Source organism: Oryctolagus cuniculus, chromosome 5 (genome assembly GCF_051225735.1).
Source record: "Oryctolagus cuniculus isolate XC-2025 breed Fujian yellow rabbit chromosome 5, ASM5122573v1, whole genome shotgun sequence".
NCBI lineage: Eukaryota > Metazoa > Chordata > Mammalia > Lagomorpha > Leporidae > Oryctolagus > Oryctolagus cuniculus.
In genome coordinates this window covers 64,020,585-64,043,439 of record NC_142871.1, presented here as the reverse complement: position 1 = coordinate 64,043,439, position 22,855 = coordinate 64,020,585, and the positions used below count along the sequence as shown (strand labels likewise).

General features: G+C 54.2%; 1 protein-coding gene across 1 annotated transcript in view; it reads right to left on the bottom strand.

Moving 5' to 3' along the window:
* Positions 1-4,879: 4,879 nt before the first annotated feature.
* The window catches only part of BEND3 (BEN domain containing 3), a 42,680-nt gene continuing 24,704 nt past the window's right edge, over positions 4,880-22,855 (bottom strand). Inside the window, exon 4 of the mRNA XM_051855418.3 lies at positions 4,880-10,318. Within this exon, the coding sequence (XP_051711378.3) occupies positions 8,072-10,318 (2,247 nt within the window). The 3' untranslated portion in view covers positions 4,880-8,071. The remainder of the gene's footprint in view (positions 10,319-22,855) is intronic.

Sequence of the window (22,855 nt, the reverse complement as noted above, 5' to 3'; positions counted from 1 at the left end):
CTAGTCAGATGGGTTGCTCTGCTCATAGGTTAACCCCTCCGAACCTCAGTTTCCTCGCCGGCCAAATGGGGGTCAGGATACTGATCACCTGCCTTGTTGGCTCTCAGAGGAGAAGGAACGGTGACGTGTTGTTACGAGGCAAGCTGAGCTGGCAGCAGCCGGAAAGCGCACGGAAGGCCTTGTGAAGCTCCATGGGCACTCAGGACGCTGACTCAACTGCTTGCCGGGGTGCAACCCGCTCAGAGACATCTGATGACAGAGAATGTTGGTTTGGTCATGGCAGGCGGCAAACACAGATCTCTCACAGCTGCCTACAGTGCAGGGATTCGGAACGCATGTAAGAAGCAGTAGCAGAAACACATAAAAGCAATTCATAAACATTGTGCAACTCTTGCGACTCACTCATTTCATGACCCCAATGACGGCCCTTTAAAATGCACTCCTGCCAAGGCATTCGTGGTGAAAATGTGACCGACGTAGGAAAGGGTGGCAGATAACATCTGGACACACTCTAAAGCAGTGGTTCTCAGCTGGGGCCGGTTTTGCCCCCGGGGACGTGTGGCAGCGTCTGAAGCAGGTTTGGGTTGTCATGGCTGAGGAGGTGCCCTGGGCACCCAGTGGGTGGAGACCAGGGCTGATGCCCAGCATCCTGTGACGTCCAGACAGCCCTCACCACCAACTGTCTGACTCAAAATGTCAGTGATGCAGAGCCGGAGAGACCCTGCTCTAGCAGGATGAGGAGGAAACGGGTTTTCCGCTTGTTGGTTTTAGCGTAGTGTTCTTGCCTACCCAGGAAAGTCTGAAAATGCTTCTGGTTTTGCAATTTTAAAGGCTGAGAGTAATTTAAAATTATGACTGTTTTGGAAGAGGCCTAGCTGGCCTTTTTATTAATAATGGTAATCTGTTCAAAAGACACATGTCTCTTCTAAAAAAAATCATATTCTGTTTTCTTGCCAAGTAGAATTTGCTTGCATTCCTGGAAATTTACATATCTAGGTAGGCAAGAGTTGGATTATCCTTTTCGCATTTGCAGGGTAGAAATAGGCATTTGGGGATTATTCTAAAGTCATGGTTTATTTGAGCAATAATAGTTCAGGAACCATCAGGTCCCTGCCACTCATACTGGAGACCTGGGCTGAGTTCTTGGCTCCTGGCTTTGGCATTTCCCATCTCTGGCTTTTGTGGGCACTGGAGAGTGAACCCATAGTTGGAGGATCTCTCTCTTTCTCAAATAAATAAAGTAGATACAAATTAGGGGGGGATAGAGTCATAAGAATCATTACTGTTTTTCAAGGAGACAGAAGAAAGATGTCAGTTAGGAGCATGCTATATGTTCCTAACCTTAAAGGGTGCGCCACGTGGAGACCTTCCTTGAGTTGCTGGCTCCTGGCTTTGGCTTGGCCCAGCCCCAGCTGTTGCGGCATCTGAAGAGGGACCCAGCAGTTGGGAGATTTCTGTTTGCCTTTCAAATAAATAACAATTTAAAGGGTGTGCAGTGGGTGTTAGGCAAGTGACATGACACTCCACTGAAGTTCTGCCTTATATTTTGGTTTCAAAAAATTACTTTTGGAGACTTACCAGTCCACAGCATCAGAGCTCGCCAGGGCGTGGAGAAGGAAATGATGCATTTGCATGCGCAGACTCGGGACAGCAGAGGGTGCGTTGTCCAGCTTTGCTTGCCGTGTGTCACATATCTTTACTTGGAAACCGGCAGACTCTACCAATCAGGATCTCTCCTTTGCCCTGGGAGCAGTTGTTAAATATTTACCAGCACCCATTGGGTGGACCAAGGACCCACACCCGTGTGTTTTTCCGTTAGGGAACTGCCCCAGTGTCCACCCTACAAGTTGCATTTTCCCACTTGCTGTTCTGTTTCAGCATATCTTCTCCCACTTGGTAAGTCATTTTAGTGTGTTCGGTGGGTGTCTTTGTGTGCGTATGCAGTCTCGTGAAACATGTTTTGTGTAAGTATGTTTTCAGTTTGACAAATGATTGCTAGATATTTCATTCACTATCTAACTTCTTTCACTGAGAATGGTCTTGAGGCTCCATCCATGGCACCGCAGGTATCTAACCCGCAGCTTCTCACTGATGCATAATAAACTCCAAAGTGCATCTGCCACATTTAGCCTGCTCCCCCAGGGGTGCTTAAGCCAGACTCCTCCCACCACAGAAACCGGATGCTTGCTGCCTTCCCTGCCGAGCCACACGGAAGCGCCCCACTCGGCCCCTGGCATCAGCCAGCTTCCTCGGGTGTAGTGCAGATAGGAGACTGTTCACCCGAACGCTCCTTTCTTACACGCTGCAAGCCCGCCCTGCCTTTCACCCACAGCTGTCACCCATCGATTGCTTGGAATTTCCCACAGGGCCCTGAAACTGGATGCCGCTTCGCAAGAGCAGCACTTCACTATTTCTCTCAAGGGCAGGCTGGCTGGCCCTTGTTTGTTTTAAAGGCCTTTTTGCTCATACTCGTTGGTGAACAGCTCGGGTCTGTGGGCATTTTCTGTGTAGCGGTCAGGATAGGTGATCCTCATTCCTGAGCCTCGCCTGCTTCTTCAGAGAATTCAGACACCTTTCCTTCGGCTTGCAAGGGAAACAAAGCAAAGATGAGGTTAAAGCCACAGTGGGGCACCTTTTGGACTCATCCAACACAATCAGTAGAGAAGGCTGCCATCCCAAAGGGCCTCCCACAGGCTGTATGGACCTGTCCCTGGGCTAAGCTTGCAGCTCGTCAAAACCCCAGGAGGGCTGATGTCTGGCCCTCAAGTCAGACAAGACCAGGGCTCCTGCATTCTGCAGTCACCACTCACAGGCCCCTTGGTGTGCTGTCTCAGGCTGGAGAAACCGGAGAGTCCGGAAACTTGTCCTGGGGCTGTGCCTCAGGCCAGCGCCCAGCCTGCTGAAGGCCCCAGTGTGATTACATCCACCTACAATCTTGAACATCAGCTTCAGGCAAGAGATGTCGGTGTCAAGCTTCTCTCTGAGCTCAGAGGGGCTCTGAACCAGTCACTCGTGAGGCTGGGACTTAGAATTGCAAAGCTGTGCCCGCAGAGAGCTGGCCCTCCGAATCTATTTGCTGAATGAATGAACCTGCTTTAGAAGCAGAGATTATTCTAGGTGAATTCCTTTTTTCTATTTTCTGTGGCATTGAAAGTCTTCCTGGGTCAAACACTTTCTTCCTAGGGCAGATCCAGAAGCCCAGAAACTCGGAACAGTCCAACAAAACCCAGGTTAAGTCGCAGGGAGCACTCGGCGGGATGGAGAAACTTACTGTGCTCACAGCTACCCAAGTAGTGGCATCAGAATCAAGTGCACAGGCTTTGGAGCCAACCTGGCAGCCGTGGAAGCCTCCGGCTCTGCCAGCTATATGCCCTTGGCCGAGTTACTTAACCTCTGGAAATATCCATTTCTTCATCTGTCAGATGGGCGTCTATGTGGGTTAAATAGTTTCTGTCCAGTTCCAAGCACTTCCCTGACCCATTACATACAGGTGCTTGAGAACGGGAGCTGTTCCCAGCCACAGAACCCTCTTGGGCAACCGCGGGGCCCACGGACACTCTGGAATTCACGCTGCCACACAGCAGTGGAAGCTCCTGGGAGGAGGGGCGGGGGCACCTCATGCTGTCAAGCTCTGTCAAGGACGTGGTTCCCCCTGGAGCACAGACTACTTAGAAAGAACACACAGGGAGTGGGTTGGGGCTGGCTGCTGTTTTGTGCAGCCATTAAGATGCCACTGGGGACACATCCCATGTTGGATGAGCCCGGCTGAAGTCCTAGTTCCTTTTCCTATTCCAGCTTCCTGCTCATGTGCACCCTGGGAAGCAGCAGGTGATGGCTCAGGTAATCAGGCTCCTGCCACCCACATGGGAGACTTGGATTGAGTTTCTGGGCTTCTGGGTTCTGCCCAGTCTGGTCCTAGGTACTGTGGGCATTTGGGAAATAAACCCGCAGATGGAAGCTATCTCAGATAAATAAATAAAATTGAAAGCAAAACAAACAATAAACCAAAAATAGAGGCAAGCATTGTGGTGTAGTGGGTAATGCTGCTGTCTTAACCCCGGCATCCCATATGGGCACTGGTTCATGTCCTGGTTGCTCCACTTCTGATCCAGCTCCTGGCTAATGGCCTGGGGAAAGCAGTGGAAGATAGGCCAAACACTGTGGAAGACCTGGAAGAAGCTCCTGGCTCCTGGCTTTGGCCTGGCCCAGTCCTGGCCATTTCAGTCATGTTGGGAATAAACCAGAGGATGGAAGCTATGTGACTTTCAAAATCAATCAATCGATCAATCAGAACGAAGTAAACCCTCACTCACTACAGGCAAAGTGTTCAAACTAGGAGGCACAAATTCTATCTTGTGATCCCTAAGCCAAAATAAAGGTCTTCTGACAGCTTGAGACATTATTGTTACTAGGCAATATTTAAGGTTAATGATCTATAACTAGCCAGACAAAAGAGCAGGTGAGAGAAAACATACATCCGCGGATCGGCTAATCACGCGTCGGCCTTGAGGGGCTCCACCGCATTGCTCCAGCGTGAAAGCAGACAGCTGCCCAAGTGACCTCTGCAGGGCAGCCCGGGCACCTGGCCAGGCAAGGGAAGAAACGCTCAGCCGGCCTTCCCGCCGCGCGGCCAGGAAGCGGCATGGAGAAACAGGGCGCGGGTGGGGGCTGGCGCTCATCAGGCGACTTGGACTTTGCAGTTGCTCAGCTGTGGCCACACCGAAATCCTGAGAGCTGGGCGCTGCCTCGCACAGCCTGCAGGCCCCAGACGCTGAGACCCCCGGGGTCTCCCCGGGGAAGGAGGTGAGGGGAGCACAAAGACAGACAGACACGTGCTGAGACCAGCGCCCTGGCAATAAAGATGTTGTGAGACCAGATGTTTTCCATTTTTATAACATTTTATATAACTCATAAAACAGTGCTTGTATAAAAATTCACACAAAGTTGCTAGAAGCATAACAATTTCCAAAAATGTCCTGGGTTTTTGTTACATTCAGTTTTCTAAGGATGCACTCGACTCAATGGTAAAATGCAGACATTAATGTGATACTTCATTATCTTTGGTAAAACTATTCTCATTATTTTGTCTCCTCACAGTAGTAACTCTGATATCCACTTTGTGCAGGATCTGCTAGTACTAGGATGTCAGAAGATTAAGGCTGGATCTACAAGAGGCAGGTATTTTCCAAGTAGCAGTAACAGCCTTGGTCCCCACCTCCACCGCAGTGTCTACACAGCCGGGCAGGGTGAGGGCTCCATGGCCTCCACACAGGAGTCCCGAGATCCCCTCTGGGATGGGCAAGAAGCAAACACTTGGGGTTTGGAAGGGAGGACACAGAGGCCACCTCCATGGGACCCAAGTAAGCTGTGCTGTGGGGCAGTGGGGCCGGCGGCTCTTGCCCCACAGCCAGTGCACGCCCCCTTGGCGTAGATCCCAATGGCTGCTTGATGATTGCTGGAGATGTGGCGCCCCTCCCCCCAGATTGGAAAGGAAGCTTTGGGGCCAACACCCTCAGGGCAGGGGGACAGGAGTGGGTGCTGGACACCAGACCCGACTTCCCTCCCTGTCAGGCAGACACAGCCATGGTGAGCTGCAGCAGGATTCGGACACTCGGTACATTCACAACTAGCTCCATACGTTCTGCAAAACTCACTAACAGAAAAAGCATGAGCGCTACCAGCTACTGTGACTGACGACGGGACCTCGCGTCAGCGCCTGCCTGTGCTACTTCTTCAGTCTTCCAGACACAAGGCGAAAACAAAGAAAAATTCAAAAAGCAAGTAAAAAGCACAAAGAAGTTCGATAGGGCCGGGCTGGGGGTTGCCAACAGATTTATGGAGCACACTAGATTTTGAAAAAAATAGTGTACTTTCTATTGCTTCATGAAAACCAAAACAACAAACAAAGCCCCACCCACAGCCGCTGCCCGGGTAGAGAAGCAGGGCCTGCAGGCGCTCCCTGCCACCCCAGGGCCAGGGCGGCCCACCTGTCTTCACTGCACCGAGCTATAGGATTTAGGGAGCAGAAGCCCTGCACAAAGAAATTGCCAGAACAGCTTCCCCAAATTCACCATGCTCTAGGTCAGAGACATACCGAGTTCCTAGAAACCGTCGCTCTCCCTAACTAACGTGGGTAGAGGCGTTTGTAAAAAACGACTCATCAATGATTGTGCTTCTGAAGCTGCAGGGCAGGGGCCGCCCCAGAGACACAGCAGGGCAGCTTTCACATGGCTTGGAATCCTGTGGGAGACGTGCTGGCGAGCGCGGGGCTGGCGGGAGAGCGCCACAGCTGTCTTTGGGTAGGGCGTGTACATGTGTGTGCGTGCATGTGTTGGGGAGGCTAAGGCAGAGACAGGGACCCAAATAAGGGGGCAGGGGTGGGAGGGGAGTTCTCTGGGCTGCTCCAGTCCCTTCTTCCCAGGCACAAGAAAAAAAGGTGGACTCCTTATCTGTGTAGGTCCCCTTCATCTCACGTAAGTTTTCCAGTAGGAAGTAGTGTGTGTGTGTGTGTGGGGGGGTGGTTGCAATAACTTAGGCTTGCAGCTTTAACAGCAATAACCTGCAGTGACATTTACAGCGACCGTCCATTGCTCAAAATCCCGGGTCACAGGAGAAAAATGCCCACTGGGGTGGGCAGAATTGCGTCACACAGCCACTGGGACGCAGTCCTTCTCAGGCGTATGAAGAAAACTCACAGGCTAGTTCTAGTATTTCTACTTTTTAAGGTAGTAAAATATATCAAGCCATGAAGTTATGAAATCTGCAACCCGCCGCAAGGGCTTTGCAGGACTACCCTGTGCGGTTCCATTCGCGCTCCGGGTCTCTGGGACACCGCATCCCTTCGGTTCCGCTTGCGCCGCTTCCTCTCCCTGCTGGGCACCTGAAGCCAGGAGATGGGCCAGGGGTGGGGGCAGCAGGGCCTGGACAGTTCCGGGGGGCCCTCTGAGATGACCTACAGCCTTCCAGTGCCAGGTACCCCCAGTGGGCCCCAGCCCAGGGCCCGCCCTGAGGAACAAGGATGTGCTGCTGCCTGGAGGCGCTGACACTGGAGCCCGGGGAGGTCGGCATCGGCTCCCAGACCCGGATTTCGTCCACCAAGCACACACACGGAGAGTAAACAGTTCCCGGTCGGCCCCAAGGGGCCCAACCCTTAAGTCAAACAGGAAGCCAGATGTGCACACACATTATTTTCCAAGGAAATGCGTCTGGCCCTCCAACCAGCATCCACATACGGAGAGGGAACAGGATGGGGGTCGTGGGAGCGCACAGCTCAAGCGAAGACGTCTTGAGCGCGTGTCTCCACGTCTATCTACATTCATGTCAGCATCGTCGTCGTCATCATCATCATCATCACCATCATCATCCAGTGTTCTCGTCTACAGAGAGTGCGCCTAACATTCTAACCCACACAGCCCTGAGGGACGGCCCAGGCCGCAGGGGTGGCCAGACCCTTCCAAGACCACATGGACAAGGTCGCCCGAGCCCCCTGGAGCTATTGCCGAGCCATCCTGCGTGAACATGGCACTTCTCAACATTTCATAAATCTAAAACCATCTTTAAAAAAAAAAAAAATCCCAGTAACTGAAGTCAGTTTACAGTACTTCATCTCAAATATTTAAAAAGATTTTTTATCCTAAATAAATTGGCCCCCAGAGAGCCCAATAATTTTTTTTTTAAAAAAGGATTTCTTTTTAATTAAGAAAAGGGGGAGAGGAGGTGGGGATAAAAATGGAGGATGCAAAATGTGGGAGGAGGAACAAGAGAGCTGCTGATGCGCTCTCTGAACGGCGGGGGGCCGGCGGGACCCTGTTCCTCTGGCCCCTCTGCCCCCACCCCCACCCCCATCCTGGCTGCACCACTAGGGAGACACAGCACAGAGTCCGAGAGAGACCCAATTCCAGGCTGCCTTCCCGCGGCGGGGCCGGGGTTCACGCGTGCAAAGGCAGGAAGCCGCATCCCGAGACGCCCCCGCCCCCTCCCCCGCCCCCGCCGCGCACTTGCCGGCTCGGCGCTCAGCCCGTGGCCAGCCCACGTCTGGGGCGGGGGGGGGGGGCCGGCCTGCACGGACATGTCACTTCTCCACTTTCTTGGCTTTCTTGAGGATGTCGCACTTTTTCCTGTTGGGCCGGCGACAGCGCTCGTCGATGCTGGGGATACATTCATAGTGCCACACCTCCTCCATCTTCTCCACGGGATAGACGGCCTCCACGTAGTGGCGAATGAGCCGCAGCCGCGTGGGGTCCAGCTGCTTCTTGTTGCAAGCCCCGGAGTGGTTGTACTGCAGCCGGAGGTTCTCGGCGGTGAAGAGTTCGGGGAAGAGCCGCACGAGGAGGCGGGCGGCGAAGTTGCCGACCGACAGGCTCTGCTGCACGATCTCGCGCACCTCCTTGTCCGACAGCAGGTAGGGAGAAGGCACGGGGAAGTCGGGGGAGGGCACCACCAGCTCGTCCAGGGGGATCTTGCAGAAGTCCTTGCTGCTCCTCTCGGGGGGCAGCGGGGGCCCCTCGAACTCCTCGCGGAACCGCTCGGGATTGACCGCGTAGCTCGCCAGGTCCCTGCACTCGGGGCCCGGCACGTGCACCTTGCGCTGCTGCTGGTAGGAGCGCCTCTGCTCTGTGTCCCGGCGCCGGCAGCGCTCGTCCAGTTTGCCCACGAACTCCAGGGTCCAGACGCGGTCGTTTTTGGCCCGGGGGTACAGCAGCTGCACGTAGTGGCGGATCAGCTTGATGCGGGACGGGTCCAGCTGCTTCTTGCCCAGGGAGCCGCTGCAGTTGTACTGCTTGCGCAGGTTCTCGTGGGTGAAGAGCTCGGGGAACAGGTGCACCAGCAGGCGGGAGGCGAAGTTGCCGATGGACAGGCTGCTCTCGTAGATGCTGCGCAGCTGCTCCTTGCTCAGCAGGCAGTCGGCGCCCGGCAGCTCGAAGTCGGGCTGCGGGATCTCCAGCTTGTCGAAGTCGATGGGCACCAGCCAGATCTTCTTGGAGCGCCGCCCGGGCCGCTCGCCCTCGAAGCTGTCCTCCACCTTGACCACGGAGATGTCGTCGGGCAGGCTGGAGGAGTCGTAGCAGTCGTCCCGCGGGGCGTCGCCGTCGCTGCCCCCGTCCAGCCCCAGGCCCTCGAGCTCGTCGTTGAGGCGCTGGGCGCACTGCTGCAGCCAGGCCTCCTCCTCCTGCATGTCCGGGAAGTAGATCTCCGTGTAGTTGCGGATGATCTGCAGCCTCTGCGGGTCCAGCTCCTGCTTGCCGCCGTCGCCGTAGCAGCTGTACTGCTCCCCCAGCTTGCGGTGGTCAAAGAGCTCCGGGAAGAGCCGGTGCAGCAGGAAGACGGCGAACTCGCCGGGCGACGAGGCTTCGTCCAGGAACTCGGTGAGGTCCTGCGTGTCCACCACGTGGTCCGAGGCAATGGTGCTGCTCCGGTCCAGAGACAGCGCCTCCTCCTGGTCTTTGCTGTCCAGGAAGTGGCCGGCCTCCACCTGCTCGGCCTCAAAGAAGCCGGCCACCTGGCCGCCCGGCTGGCTGTCCTCCATCTCCCGCTGAGCCCAGAAGCGGCTGAAGAAGTCGTTGAGCTGCGGCAAGCACTCGGCCTGCCACACGGCCGTGTCCTTCACCGAGGGGTAGTAGACCTCCACGTAGTTGCGGATGAGCTGCAGGTGCAGCGACTCCAGCTTGCGCTTGGCGGCAAAGCCGCAGGCGCTGCAGCCGCGGGAGAAGTCCACGTCGCTGAAGAGTTCCGGGAAGAGCTGCACCAGCAGGCGGCAGGCCAGGTCGCCGCCGGACAGGCTCTGGTCCACGATCTGCTTGAGCTCGGCGGCCGTGAGCTGGTACTCGGGGGGCGGCTGGAACTTGGCCACGAGCTCCGTGGGGCTCACCTGCTTCTTGATGCGGCTCACCTCCAGCGAGAGCAGGTCCACCTTGCTGTGCAGCTGGGACATGTTGGAGGTGAGCGTGTTGAGCATGTAGAACATCTTCTGGATGAGGAAGTAGATGTTGGGGTCGCCGTCGCTGGCCGCCCCGGCGCTGCCGCAGTCCCGCTTCTGGGGCTCGCTGAGGAGCCGCAGCGGGGAGGGGCTGCTGCCGGGGTTTGCCTTCTCCAGGAGCTCGTAGGTGCTGAGCAGGTCCCCGGGCGGGGGGTTCTTCTTCTCCATGATCTTGTGCGAGATGCCGTACAGAGGCTTCTTGTAGGACGCGGTGGCCATGTCGCCGCTGGGCTCCTCCTCACCTGGCCACGCTGAGCCCAGGTTCCTGCCCCTGCCGGTCTGCTCCCCGTTGCCCTGGCAGGGCGAGCTGTTCTCGCGGTTCCGCATGCCCGCTAGGAGCGCCTGCAAGACAGAAGGTGTTGCCCGGAGTGTTAGGCGGACACGCTGATCAAACATACCGGCCACGAATCTGCGTCCCGTGCTCGCACACAGAGCAGCCCCGGTCAAACTCAGGAGCAACTGAGAGACAGAAACCCTCGCCCTCGAACCACTCTGCCCACTTGCAAAGGCCCCGCCTGCACAAGGCTCCTCGCGCTCCGGCTCCCTGGGGAACGGCGCCTGCTCCTGTGGGGCACCAGCGCCAGACCTCCCATCCTGAGGGCAGGGTGGGCAGCTGTGGACCAATGCTGGCGAGACGGGGCCAGAACTCGGCAGGGGGCGGCAGGGAGATGGAGGGAAGGCGGGGGCTCCCCGAGCAGGGCACCTCACGGATCCAGGCCTTCGTCTGCTCTCGGACAGTGAATGGGGCAGCGCCCTCCAGGACACCCACGCTGGCTGTGAGAGCCCCAGGGCCTGCACAGGCACCGTTTGCTGCCAGCCTGACCACTGCCTGGAATCACAGCTGAGCTCGAAGCAGCGAAGGGTAGGCCCAGAACTGCCCACAGCCCTCGTTGACGCAACTCCCGGGTTCTCCCACTGCAGCAGCCCCTCTCCTGCACAATGCCCTCTCCAGGTAACAAAGCAAGGTGTGCAAGCGGGCCTGCTGGGTATTGACCAGCGTTCTCCGAGAAGCCAGCCCCAACAAAAACCAGCCCAGGGACTCTTGTCCTAACTTTCCCAAGGTCTGTTCTCTCAGGACAAGCTCAAGCTACTCTTCAAAGATCCCAAAGTACGGGACAGGCGTCTGGCGTGGTGGTTAAGAGACTGCTGGAGGCGCCCGCTCCTCATACTGGAATGCCTGGGCTTAGAGCCCGCCAGGCCTGCTGATTCCACACCCTGGGAGGCGGCAGGTGACGGCTCAGGGGCTTGGGTCCCTGCCACCCATGTGGGAGACCTGGTTAGTTTCCATCTCTCGGCTTTAGCCTAGCCTGTCTCAGATGCTCTGGGAATTTGGGGAATGAACCAATGTATAGGAGTTTTCTTTTCATCTCTCTCTCTAACTCTTTTTTTTTTTTTTTTTTTTTTTTTTTTTGACAGGCAGAGTTTTGGACAGTGAGAGAGAGACAGAGAGAAAGGTCTTCCTTTGCCGTTGGTTCACCCTCCAATGGCCGCCGAGGCTGGCACACCGTGCTGATCCAATGGCAGGAGGCAGGTGCTTCTCCTGATCTCCCATGGGGTGCAGGGCCCAAGCACTTAGGCCATCCTCCACTGCACTCCCGGGCCACAGCAGAGAGCTGGCCTGGAAGAGGGGCAACCGGGACAGAATCCAGCACCCCGACCGGGACTAGAACCCGGTGTGCCGGCGCCGCAAAGCAGAGGATTAGCCTAGTGAGCCGCGGCGCCGGCCCTCTAACTCTGTCTTTCAAATAAACAAACAACAACTGCTGCTGCAGATCCTGGAGCGTGGGCCCGTGCTCCACCATCAGCAGGGAGCCTCGAGTTCTCACTGCTTTCCTCAGCGGTCTGTAACCTACTTCCAGGTTCCCAATGTTTCATGAGATTCCCATCAGGGCCAGGTTGTGACTCAGCAGGTAAAGCAAAAGCCCAGGTTAAGTCACAGGGAACTCTGCAGGTTGGAGAAACTGAGTTATTCTGCTCACAGCTACCCAAGTAATGGCATCAAGATCAAATGCACTGGGGCTGGCGCCATGGCTCATATGGCTAATCCTCCGCCTGCGGCACTGGCACACCGAGTTCTAGTCCCAGTTGCTCCATTTCCAATCCAGCTCTCTGCTGTGGCCTGGGAGGGCAGTGGAGGATGGCCCAAGTGCTTGGGTCCTGCACCCGCATGGGAGACCAGGAGAAGCACCTGGCTCCTGGCTTTGGATTGGCGCAGCAATGGCCGAGCGGCCATTTAGGGAATGAACCAACGGAAGGAAGACCTCTCTCTCTGTCTTTCTACACTTGATCTTAGCCAAAAGGCCGAGAAGCGATTCTCTCTGTCTTTCTCTCTCACTGTCTATAACTCTACTTGTCAAATAAAACAAAAACAAACAAACAAACAAAAAAAGATCAAATGCACAGGCCTTGGAGCCAACCTGGCAGCCGTGGAAGCCTCCGGCTCTGCCAGCTATGTGCCCTTGGCCGAGTTACTTAACCTCTGGAAATATCCATTTCTTCATCTGTCAAATGGGCGTCTATGTGGGTTAAATAGTTTCTGTCCAGTTCCAAGCACTTCCCTGACCCATTACATACAGGTGCTTGAGAACGGGAGCTGTTCCCAGCCACAGAACCCTCTTGGGCAACCGCGGGGCCCACGGACACTCTGGAATTCACGCTGCCACACAGCAGTGGAAGCTCCTGGGAGGAGGGGCGGGGGCACCTCATGCTGTCAAGCTCTGTCAAGGACGTGGTTCCCCCTGGAGCACAAAGACTACTTAGAAAGAAGGGGGGTGGGGGTGGGGTATAGCCATTAAAATGCCACTGGGGACACATCCCAAGTTGGACGAGCTGGGTTGAAGTCCTAGTTCCTTTTCCTATTCCAGCTTCCTGCTCATGTGCACCCTGGGAGGCAGCAGGTGATGGCTCAGGTAATCGGTGGGAGACCCAGATGAACCTCCTTGCTCCTGGCCCTGGCTTCAGTCTGACCCAGTCCTGACCTTTTCAGCTATCTGAGTAGTAAACCAGAGAAGAGAAGTTCTCTCTGTGTCTGTTTCTTTCTCTCAACTCTTTCAAAATAAATAAACCCTAAGAAAAGACATATATCTACCTATATAGTTAGCAAGTGATTTGTGACAGATGTCAAAGGTAATTAAGTGGAGAAAGGATAGTCTTTTCAACAAATAGTTCTGAACAACTGGCTATCTATGCAACATATATATTTTTTCCATCCATACCCAATATCATATACAAATATAAACTCAAATGGATCACAGACCTAAATGTAAAATTTAAAATTCTATTAAGTCTAGAAAAAAACATCAGGAAAGAAAACCCAGACAGCAAGAAGATATTTGCAAATCGTACAGGTGTATCTGGTAGAGGATTTTAATACAGAACACACACAAAACTCAATCTAACAATGACATACAGTTAGTAATTCCAGCAGGCATTCTGAATAAGACATACACATGGGAAATAAGCATATAAAAATATGCCCACTAACAACATGGAAATTAAAACCACACAGTGTCATCCACATCAGGATGGGTAAAATAAAAAAGACAGACAATACCAAGTACTGGAGATGGTGAAGGGCCTGCAGCTCACCTGCTCCACTGGTGGGGATACAAAGTAGGCTAAGCACATGGGGAAACTCTTGGCAGGCACACACGGACTCTATGACCTGGGTACTCAATTCCTCAGTATGTGCTTATTTACCAAGCAAAAGAAAGCACAGGTTCACACAAATGCGTGCAGAATCATGCTGGCAGGCAGCTGCATTTGGAAATATCCAAGAATTAGAAGGACAGAAGCCAAGTTTTTCTTGATACCTAGATAAACACACTGTGTGATTGTCATACCGTGGAATAAAAAGAACGAGGGCACTTGCAACACAGCTCAAAATCACTGCTGAGTGGAAGACGCCAGGCAAACAGAAGGAGCTGCACAGTTTGCTTCTATTTACATAAAATCCTAGGAGAGGCAGCCTTATCGACAGTGACAGAAAGCAGATTAGTGGTTGCCCAGGGGTGGCGGGCGGATTCAGAGGGACACACGAGAACTTTAGTGGGTAATGGATATGATGATGCTCTTGATTGTGGCAATGCTTTCGCTGGCACACCGTACACAGATGTCAGAACGCATCAGACTGCACACTTTCCATGCCACTCACTGCATCTCTGTCGAAACCCAATCAACCTGCTTTGGACAGAAGCTGAATGTGACCCAGAGACTCACTAGAATATATTTTTGAGGGTTTAATTAAGCTGGCAGGCTAATTAGTGAGTGCCGGTGGGCGTCAGGGGAGCAGGTGGAGCTGAAGCACAAGTCCCCACTTCCGTCAGCGTGGCCTGCCTCAGGCAACTGGAGAATGGACAAGAACAAAGTGCCTCCTAGCACACAGTGTCTGCACCTGGGAAAAACATCGTTGGCTTCGGCTGGCCCGGCCAGTGCCTTGTAAACTCAATACCATGTCACCTGGGGTCTCGTTAGAATGCACAGCAGGAAGCCTGGGGCTGCGCTTCTAACAAGCTCCCGGTGCTGTGGGCCTTCCCCGGGTGACCAGGGCCGAGGAGAGAGTGTGTGCTCTGTCTCTCCTCCCAGCAGATGTCATGTGCAAGGCTTCCGTTACCTAACGCCAGAACAAAACAGTGCAGGAGGGGGTTTTGCAGCCTAGGACAAAAGAGGGCAAAGGACCCTCTCAATAGGCTTTGTTTGCAGGGCTGTGTCCCTTCGGGGTGCCTGGGCTTGGTCCCCAGCTTCGGCTCCTGACTCCACCAGCCTCCTGCTAATGTGCACCCGCTGAGGCGGGAGGTGACAGCTGAAGTTAATTGAGTTCTTGCCACCCACGTGGGATGTCTACCTTGCGTTCTTAGTTCCTGGCTTTGGCCCCTGGCCAAGCCCCAGTCACCATGGGCATCTGGGGAGTGAACCAGCAGATACAAGCACTCTCTGCCTCTCAAATAAATTTTTAAAAATTAATTTTAAAATGTTAAAAACAAAAACAAAAAGTCAGGGGCAGGGCACCAGCATTTTGGTACACCAGTTTATGCCACTGCTTGTAACTCCGCATCCATATCAGAGACCCGGGTTGAGTCCCGGCTGCTCCACTACTCATCCAGCCCTCTGCTAATTCGCCTGCGGAAGCATTGGGAGATGGCCCAAGGGCTTAGACTCCTGCACCCACATGGAGACCCAGTTGGACTCCCTACTCCTGGCTTTGGCCTGGCCTGATCCTGGCTGTTCTGGCCATTTGGGGAATGAACCTGCAAACAGAAGACCTCTCTCTCTGTGTGTGTAACTCTGTCTCTCAAATAAGTAAATCTTAAAAAAAAAAAAGCTGGGCATTGTGGGTTGAGCCGCTGCTTGGAATGCTCACACCCCAGGGACTGAGTCCTGCCCCCACTTCTGACTCAGTTTCCTGCTACTGAAACAAATTATGGCTCAAATACTTGGGTTCCCGCCACCCACTTGGAAGACCCTGACTGAGTTCCGGGCTCCTGATTTCCGCTGACCCAGCCCCAGCTGTTGCAGGCATTTGGGGGACTGAAACAATGAGAGGTCTCTCTTTCTGTCACCTCTGCCTTTCAAATAACTAGATTTAAAAAACAAACAAACAAACAAACCAAAAAAACAAGCTCAGTCTGCCATGACAGTGAATACGGCCCCGAGAGCAGGTGGGCCCACGTGGGAAACCGTCCAGGGGATCACAGGAACATGGAAAACTTGGAGCCACTAAACATGCTGATCTCACTTGAAGTAGTGAGTTACTTCCTGTACCTTGCCTTGTGGCTAATAGAATAATCTTACCCCTATGAGAGAACGGTTAATTTTTCTCTGAGTCTCCACTGATAACAGCTTGCAAAAGAAAAGTTTCTCAACTCTCCAGGAGTCTGCGGATGAAGGATCCTGGTGAGTGCTTAGGTTCTCCCGGGAACTGGCCCACACTTTTGGCACGGTTGGTTTGTACAGGAATCTTCAGCAAGTTCAGGGAAAATGTGTTGTGTAAAAACTATGCATGCATTTCAATTTTTTTGCACCAAAATAAGTCTTTTAATTCATTTTTCCACAATATTTTTCCCCCTTTGAGAGGCACAGAGAAAGAGAGAGACAGAGACAGAGAGACCTTCCATCCACTGGGTCACTTCCCAAATGTCCAGAGTGGCCAGGGCTGGGTCAGGCCAGAGCCTGGAACTCAATCCAGGGCTCCAATGTGAAGTGTCAGGTACTTAATCACTCGAGCCGTCACCACTGCTTCTCAGAGTCTGCATTAGCAGGAAGCTAAAGTCTGGAGCTGGAGGCAAGGACTGAACCCAAACACTGCACTATTGGACACAGGCACCTTAACAGGTGTCAGGTGCTGGGCCCAGCGCCTGCTCCCATGACCTTTTTCAATACCCCCACATAAGCTAAAAAGGGATCAGTGGCACTTGTCCCTCATCTCTGTCTCTCTCTCTCTCACACACACACACACACATACACACACAGAACAGAGCAGAGCAGAGCAGCAGGTGGGGGGAGCCTGTGACAGGTGGCTGCTACCTGCCACACTGTCCTGGGGCCTCCTCCTCACCGTCCCCATTCTCACACTGCACAATGGGGCCATGTCACCCCTGGGTCCATCCCAGCCTGGCCATTGTGGGCATTTGGGAAGTGACTCAATGGTTGGGAGGTTTCTGTCTCTGTCTCTCCCTCTCTGCCTCTCAAAAAAAAAAAAAAAAAAAAAAAAAAAAAAAAAAAACTATGGAAAAAATGGTATTAAAAGATTATTTTGGTGCAAAAAAATTTGAAAGCTGAAAATATCAGAGGGCGTTGTACACGGTAAATACATTTGGGAAAGTTTTCCTTCATCTCTGTGTGTGTCTGTGTATTTACAGACGAATGAGTCCATGTGTGGGTTCCTGTTGAAAAGCAGTAACAGATTCAAAAGTGTCTTACGTGTTAATTCCTGCAGACTGCTCTAATTAGATTTTTACTCACCATCACGTTCTAGTACACCAAAATAACTTTCGGGGTTCCATGGTTCAGGAGAATACTATTTACCAAGACAGAGAGATCTGAGTTTGTACTGTCAGTAACTAGGGGCCAATGCAGTGATGTGGTGGGTTTAGCTGCAGCCTCCGATGCCAGCATCACATACAGACGCTGGTTCGAATCCTGGCTGCTCCACTGCTAACGCCCTGGGAAAACAGCAGATATTGGCCCAAGTCTTTGTGCCCCTGGCACCTACGTGGGACACTAGAAGAAGCTCCCAGCTCCTGGCTTTGGCCTGGTCCAGACCTAGCTGTTGTGGCCATCTGGGGAGTGAACCAGCGGATAGAAAATCAATCAGAAGAGCAATCTCTCTGTAACTCTGCCTTTCACATCAATCAGTCTTACAAAGAAAAACGGTTGACAACATCCGGGGTGGCTTTAGAAAAGGAGCCTGCTTTACAAGCAGTCACCCTGGTCACTGGGGGGAGGCGCCCTTGCAGAAGCGGGGTCATGGGAAACACACGCCCTGCAGCCAGAGCCCAGGCTGCGGAGGGAGAGCTGCCCTCATCAACGCCCAGCGCCGGAAACGAGCACGGGGGAGCTTCTGGGGGCGCTGCCGGAACACCACACCAACAGCAAGTGTCTCTCGGCTCCCCCGCATTCCGGCGGCGGGCAGGAGGCGGGAGCCCATTAGGATTGGAAATCCCCTCTCTAACTCTCAATATGCGGCCTCATTAATACAAATATTTCTGTTTCCACCAAGCACGGCAGAATCGCTGCAGTCAATAGAAATATTTTTGGCGAAACTGCTCAGATAAAAAATGCTCCAGTCCCAGCAGAGGGCAATGTTCCTCGCTCCCAGAAACCCTGCCTGCACAATCCAACCCAGCACGGAGAGCAGGCTCCGAGAGATCCCCACGCTGCTGTCCTGTCAGCTCGGCGCTCCAATTAATTCCACAAACGCTGCCGAGCCGACGACGGGCTGGCTGCATTTGCTGCCGATGATAAAATCTCTGCTCAGCTGTCTAGGAGTATCAAGAAATCTTTAAATCTGTGCTACTTGGCACAGGGTGTCTGCTTGACACGGTTCCCAATTCTCCGAGGCTCATCTTCCAACCATATGGGAGCTCGGCTGCAAGGCTCAGGCGCAGTGATGCCAGCACCCAGCCCGGATCTGCACTCCCGGGGCCCTTCACTCTACCTCAGGCACCCGCAGACTCGGAGAACTGAATGGATAAGGAGAGGCTGACTCTGGGTCACAAGTGAGCGGTGAGGGGGGCTGCTCGGTGTTGGTGCCTGTTGACACCCCAGGGGCTGGGCCGCTGCACCCCCCAGGTATCAGACCTCTTCATCAAGACCCCAGACCCAGGAGCAGTCATGAATTCAGCGGCTAAATGGAGCCCCGAGTCAATCAACCAGAACCCCAGGAAAGCAGCACCGTGGACCTCCAGGGCAGGGCGGTGTCCAACGGCGGCCAGGGGCCTGAGGTCAGCCTTCCGGGGTCACTGTGGCGAGGATGAGGCTTACCCTGTTCATTTTTTTAACAGAATCGTTCTCTGCGGCGTCCTCCTCCTCACCAAGGGACTACAGTGTCTGCATGCCCAGCATCTGGGCACACAGGAAACAAACCCCACGCAGTCTCTGCGAGGTCAGGCCCCAGTGCCTGGGAGAGGGAGCAGCTCCAATGGAGAAGAGCAGAAGAGAGAACAAGATGCGGGTGTGGCTAAGGCTCCTGCTGCCCCTTGCAAGTATCCGACAGCGCAGGGTCTTGGGGCACGGTTCTGAACCAAGCAGGTGTGGGGTGCAACCTTCGCCAGGGCTTACGACCTATCTGCTATGGCTGTGTGAGACTTCTTATGAATCCCTGTGCCACACCCAGGAAGCACCGCCGGGGAGTGCTTGCGCTGCATGAGTGAGATGGTGTTTCTGTTCTGCAGTTCAACCAACCAACCCAGCGCAGGAGAACAAAGCGCACCTCCGCCTGGCACACGGCTCTTCAACATCGCCCCCGCTTCCGTGAACAAAAAGATGATCACCAATAAAAACTCTGGCTCCTCACCTCCCACAGCTGCTGTATTTGGCTGTGCAGCCCTCTCCGGTAGAGGTGCCAGAGAATTCTTTAAATAGCCCTTTGTCAGACTTGTGCAGGGAGCTTTCGCTTCTCCCCTGAGCATCGAGCTTGGTATTGCCCACCGAGCCGGGCACTGAGAAGCTCCCCCGTGATGCACGGTGAGCAGCAGGGGCACCGCGCAAGCCCCCTTCCCTTGGGGTCGGGGAGAGAAGACGCAGGCTGAACTGTGCTCACGGGTGGCCCTCAGAAGCAAGGGGACTCAGGCCCGGGGGTCCGATGGCCTCCCCGCTGGTCCCAGGTCGGTTTCCTTGTGACCTCTGGGGCAGTTGGTCACAGGGGTGGGAGTTGGAGACAGGGGCTGAAGGCTGGTGGGGGCAGGGCCAGGCCCATCTCGTGGGCTCTCTCACTGATCCGGCCCGAAGCCAGCGAGGCAGGCAATCCTCTCCCGCATCACAGCGGATACACACGGGACGTGTGCCTCGGAGGCCACGTAGTTGGCCCTCTGCCCCCTTATCTGACTCCGGAGTCTTGGCTCTCTCTGGTGCTTGCTATGCAGTACGTGAGTGAGAGAAGCTAAGGGCAGCGGGGCCAGTATGTGCCCAGCCACCCCGGAGGCCTCATGCCAGGAGCAAGGAGGCCCCACTGGCATCCTAGCCCATGTTTGGTCGGCATGCCTGGGTTGGCTCCTCCGTCTGGGAAAGACAGTAATTCCTCCCCCTCTTGCTTGCTAGACGGATGGAACGGTGCTCCTGTGGACCGGGTACTGATGACTGACCATGCACCTTCTTCCCACGTTTCTGGGGATGGCTCCTTTCCACCTGCAGGTCCCTCCTGTCTCCCCTGGTGGGGAAAGCGCAGGCACTCCTTGCGCAGCCCTGCCGCCACACACCTAGGAAGGATCAGCAAAGGCCAGGGGGACGGTAGAAGATGGTTCACTCTGCATCTGCTGGTCCTATTCTGAAAAATCCACAAGTTCTGAGGCCAGCACTGTGGCACAGCAGGTTAAACCACAGCCTGCAGTGCCGGCATCCCATGTAGGCTGAGTCCCGGCTGCTCCACTTCAGATCCAGCTCCCTACTAATGTGCCTGGGAAAGCAGTAGAAGACGGCCCAAGTGCTTGGGCCCCTGCACACATGTGGGAGACCTGGAGGAAGCTCCTGAGTCCTGGCTTCCGTCCTGGCCCAGCCCTGGTCGTTGTGGTCATTTGGGGAGTGAACCAGCAGATGGAAGATATCTCTCTCTGTAACTATGCCTTTCAAATTAATAAATAAATCTTTAAAATAAATAAATAAAAACCCACAAATTCTATAATCTCAGTAAGCAGACAAATGATTCTCAAGGCCTCTGGGTTCCAACACACCAACTTGCACACACTTTTGAAAAAGGAAATACTGCCTTGAATTCACGTGACACCTTTCTACACGGAGTTTCAGGATTTCAAAACGGAGTTCCAAGGTTTCAAAAGGTATCTAGACTCACATTGTTTTTCTAGAAGAGGAAGGAGAGCGGGACGTGAGCCTCACTTCATTTACCCCAATGGAAATCAACAAAGTGAATAATAAAAAGGCCCCCAAATCAGATCCAGGGTTAACCTGTCTCTGCCACTCTGAAGCCTATCGGGTTAGGACCACCTTCTCTGTCGCCAGCCCCTCCCTCACGAGCGCGTGGGACCGTGCTGGTGGACACAGCCGGGGTCGGCCACGTCGGGACTGCTCAGACGCGGCTCCGGCTCCCTTCTCCCCAAGCACAGCCCAATCCCTGCAGGGCACCTGCAGCTCCAGCCAAGGCTGCCTGCCTCTCCCAGCAACGGCTGCATTTCCACAGCTTTCCTGCGTCCTGGAAAACCGTCCTCCAGCAGCCTGAAGGAAGTCTAGCCCCATGCTCCCTGTCCTGAGCTGCGCTGAACAAAGGCTTCAACTGAAGAGCGGAACTGTAAGAACCATGTCCTTGTCTTTCTGCCCAAGGCTATGACGATGCTCCCTTTCCTGGGATCCCATGACAACAAACATTTAGGGACAGAAAGGATAGAGCGTCACCGCCCAGGAAGGCTACCGGCCAGCCCGCAAGCGGCCACAGTGCGGCGGGAGAGCCTGCTCCTCCTGCCCGGTGCACTGTTCACAGCAACGGCTCCAACTGCGAAGGCTTCTTCCCAGTGTAACCTGATTGCTGCTGCCAACAGGAAGTAGAGTCTGTTTTTCACTCCTGAGTCTAACTTTGGTCCCGCAACCTGCTTTGACCAATGGGATGCAAGCAAAAGTGATGCAAGCAGAGGTTCAACAAGCATCAGTGGTACTGTGCAGCAGGTTCACCCCACTCCTCGGAGCTCCTCCATCCTCACGCGAACAAGCCAGGACCAGCCTCCTGGAGGGGCAGCCGGGCCTCAAGGCATCCCAGCCCAGACCCCCAAGTGATGCCCCTGCAGGCTGGTCAGCTCCAAACAGGGCCGGTAGAACCAGAGGACACAGCGGCTGGTCCACAGAGCTCGGAGCAGAGGAACTGGCAGCGGCTTGAAGCTAAGGTCTGGGGTGGTTGGTTCCACAGCACGGAAGAACTGCGTTCGACACTGCCTTCCACTTCCGGAACTCTGGCCTCAGAGCCTGAGGCAACGTGACACACAGCAGGGAATGTTTCTGCAGGACCTGTCCCCAGCGCGCACGGGCATCGAGACCCCAAAGGCTCGTGTCACTGACACTGAGAGGGCAGGAACGTGATCCGCTGATACAGTCTGGTGGAGGGGGCTTGGGGAGGGACTGGAAAGGGTCAGCGGCCAGGGTGCAGCCCCCTGATCAGTCACGGTGGCTTCAGGAGAGACCCCATGAGAGAGCTCCCAGTCCCTCGGCCTCTGCCATCCTCCACCCTCCTCAGATACCTGACCAATGGGAACCACACAGTATTTGTGAACTTCAAAAACCGTGAGCAAAATAAACGTTACTTCCTTTCAAAGCAACTTCTCTCGGGTGTCTGCTACAGTGACAAAGACGACCAGCACAGGTGTTCCTTCACGAACTGGACATACTGCTTCCCAGCACTTTCAGAACAACCCTGCCCTGCTAAAACACTCAGATAAGGCGACCAGCTTAATATATGTGAGTGGTAATAACACAAAACTGGAAAACACCTAAATACGAACCATTAGGAGACAGGGTAAGAAATAAATTATGGTTTAATAAAACAAAAGAAAAAGCAAAGGGTTAAATGCTTCTCCAGGGGCCAGCACTGTGGCACAGCAGGTTAAGCCACTGCTTGCAACACCTGCATCCCATGTGGGTGCCAGTTCTAGTCCCGGCTACCCCACTTCCGATCTAGCTCTCTGCTAAGGGGGGGGAAAAGCAGCAGGAGATGGTGGAAGTGCTTGGGCCCCTACCACCCGAATGTGAGGCCCAGATGAAGCTCCTGACTCATGGCTTCAGCCTGGCCCAGCCCTGGCCACTGTGGCCATTTGGGGAGTGAACCAGTGGATGGCAGATCTCTCTCTCTGCCTTTATTTCTGTAATTTTGCCTTACAAAAATAAATCTTAAAAAAAAAAAAAAAGTTCTTCCTACAAGCTTCTCAGCTAACCATTTTGCACTCTTTATCTGACAAAGAGCAGGCATGAGCCTGGAATCTGTGAGTTGAATCCAGCCACCACTCACAACATGGGAAGCTGCCCTCCAAGCCCAAAACCCTTCCTCCCATCCCAGGGGAGGGAGCAAGTGGCTGATTCAGGCATCCAGAGATGAGGGTGGGATATTTCTAATTATTCCTTTATTAAAGGGGGGGGGGTGGTGGTGGCTCACAGATGTAAAAGAAAACCCATCCCTTTTCCTGAGCATTGCAGAATTTTACAATGTAATGCTCAAGTTACTACTCAGAA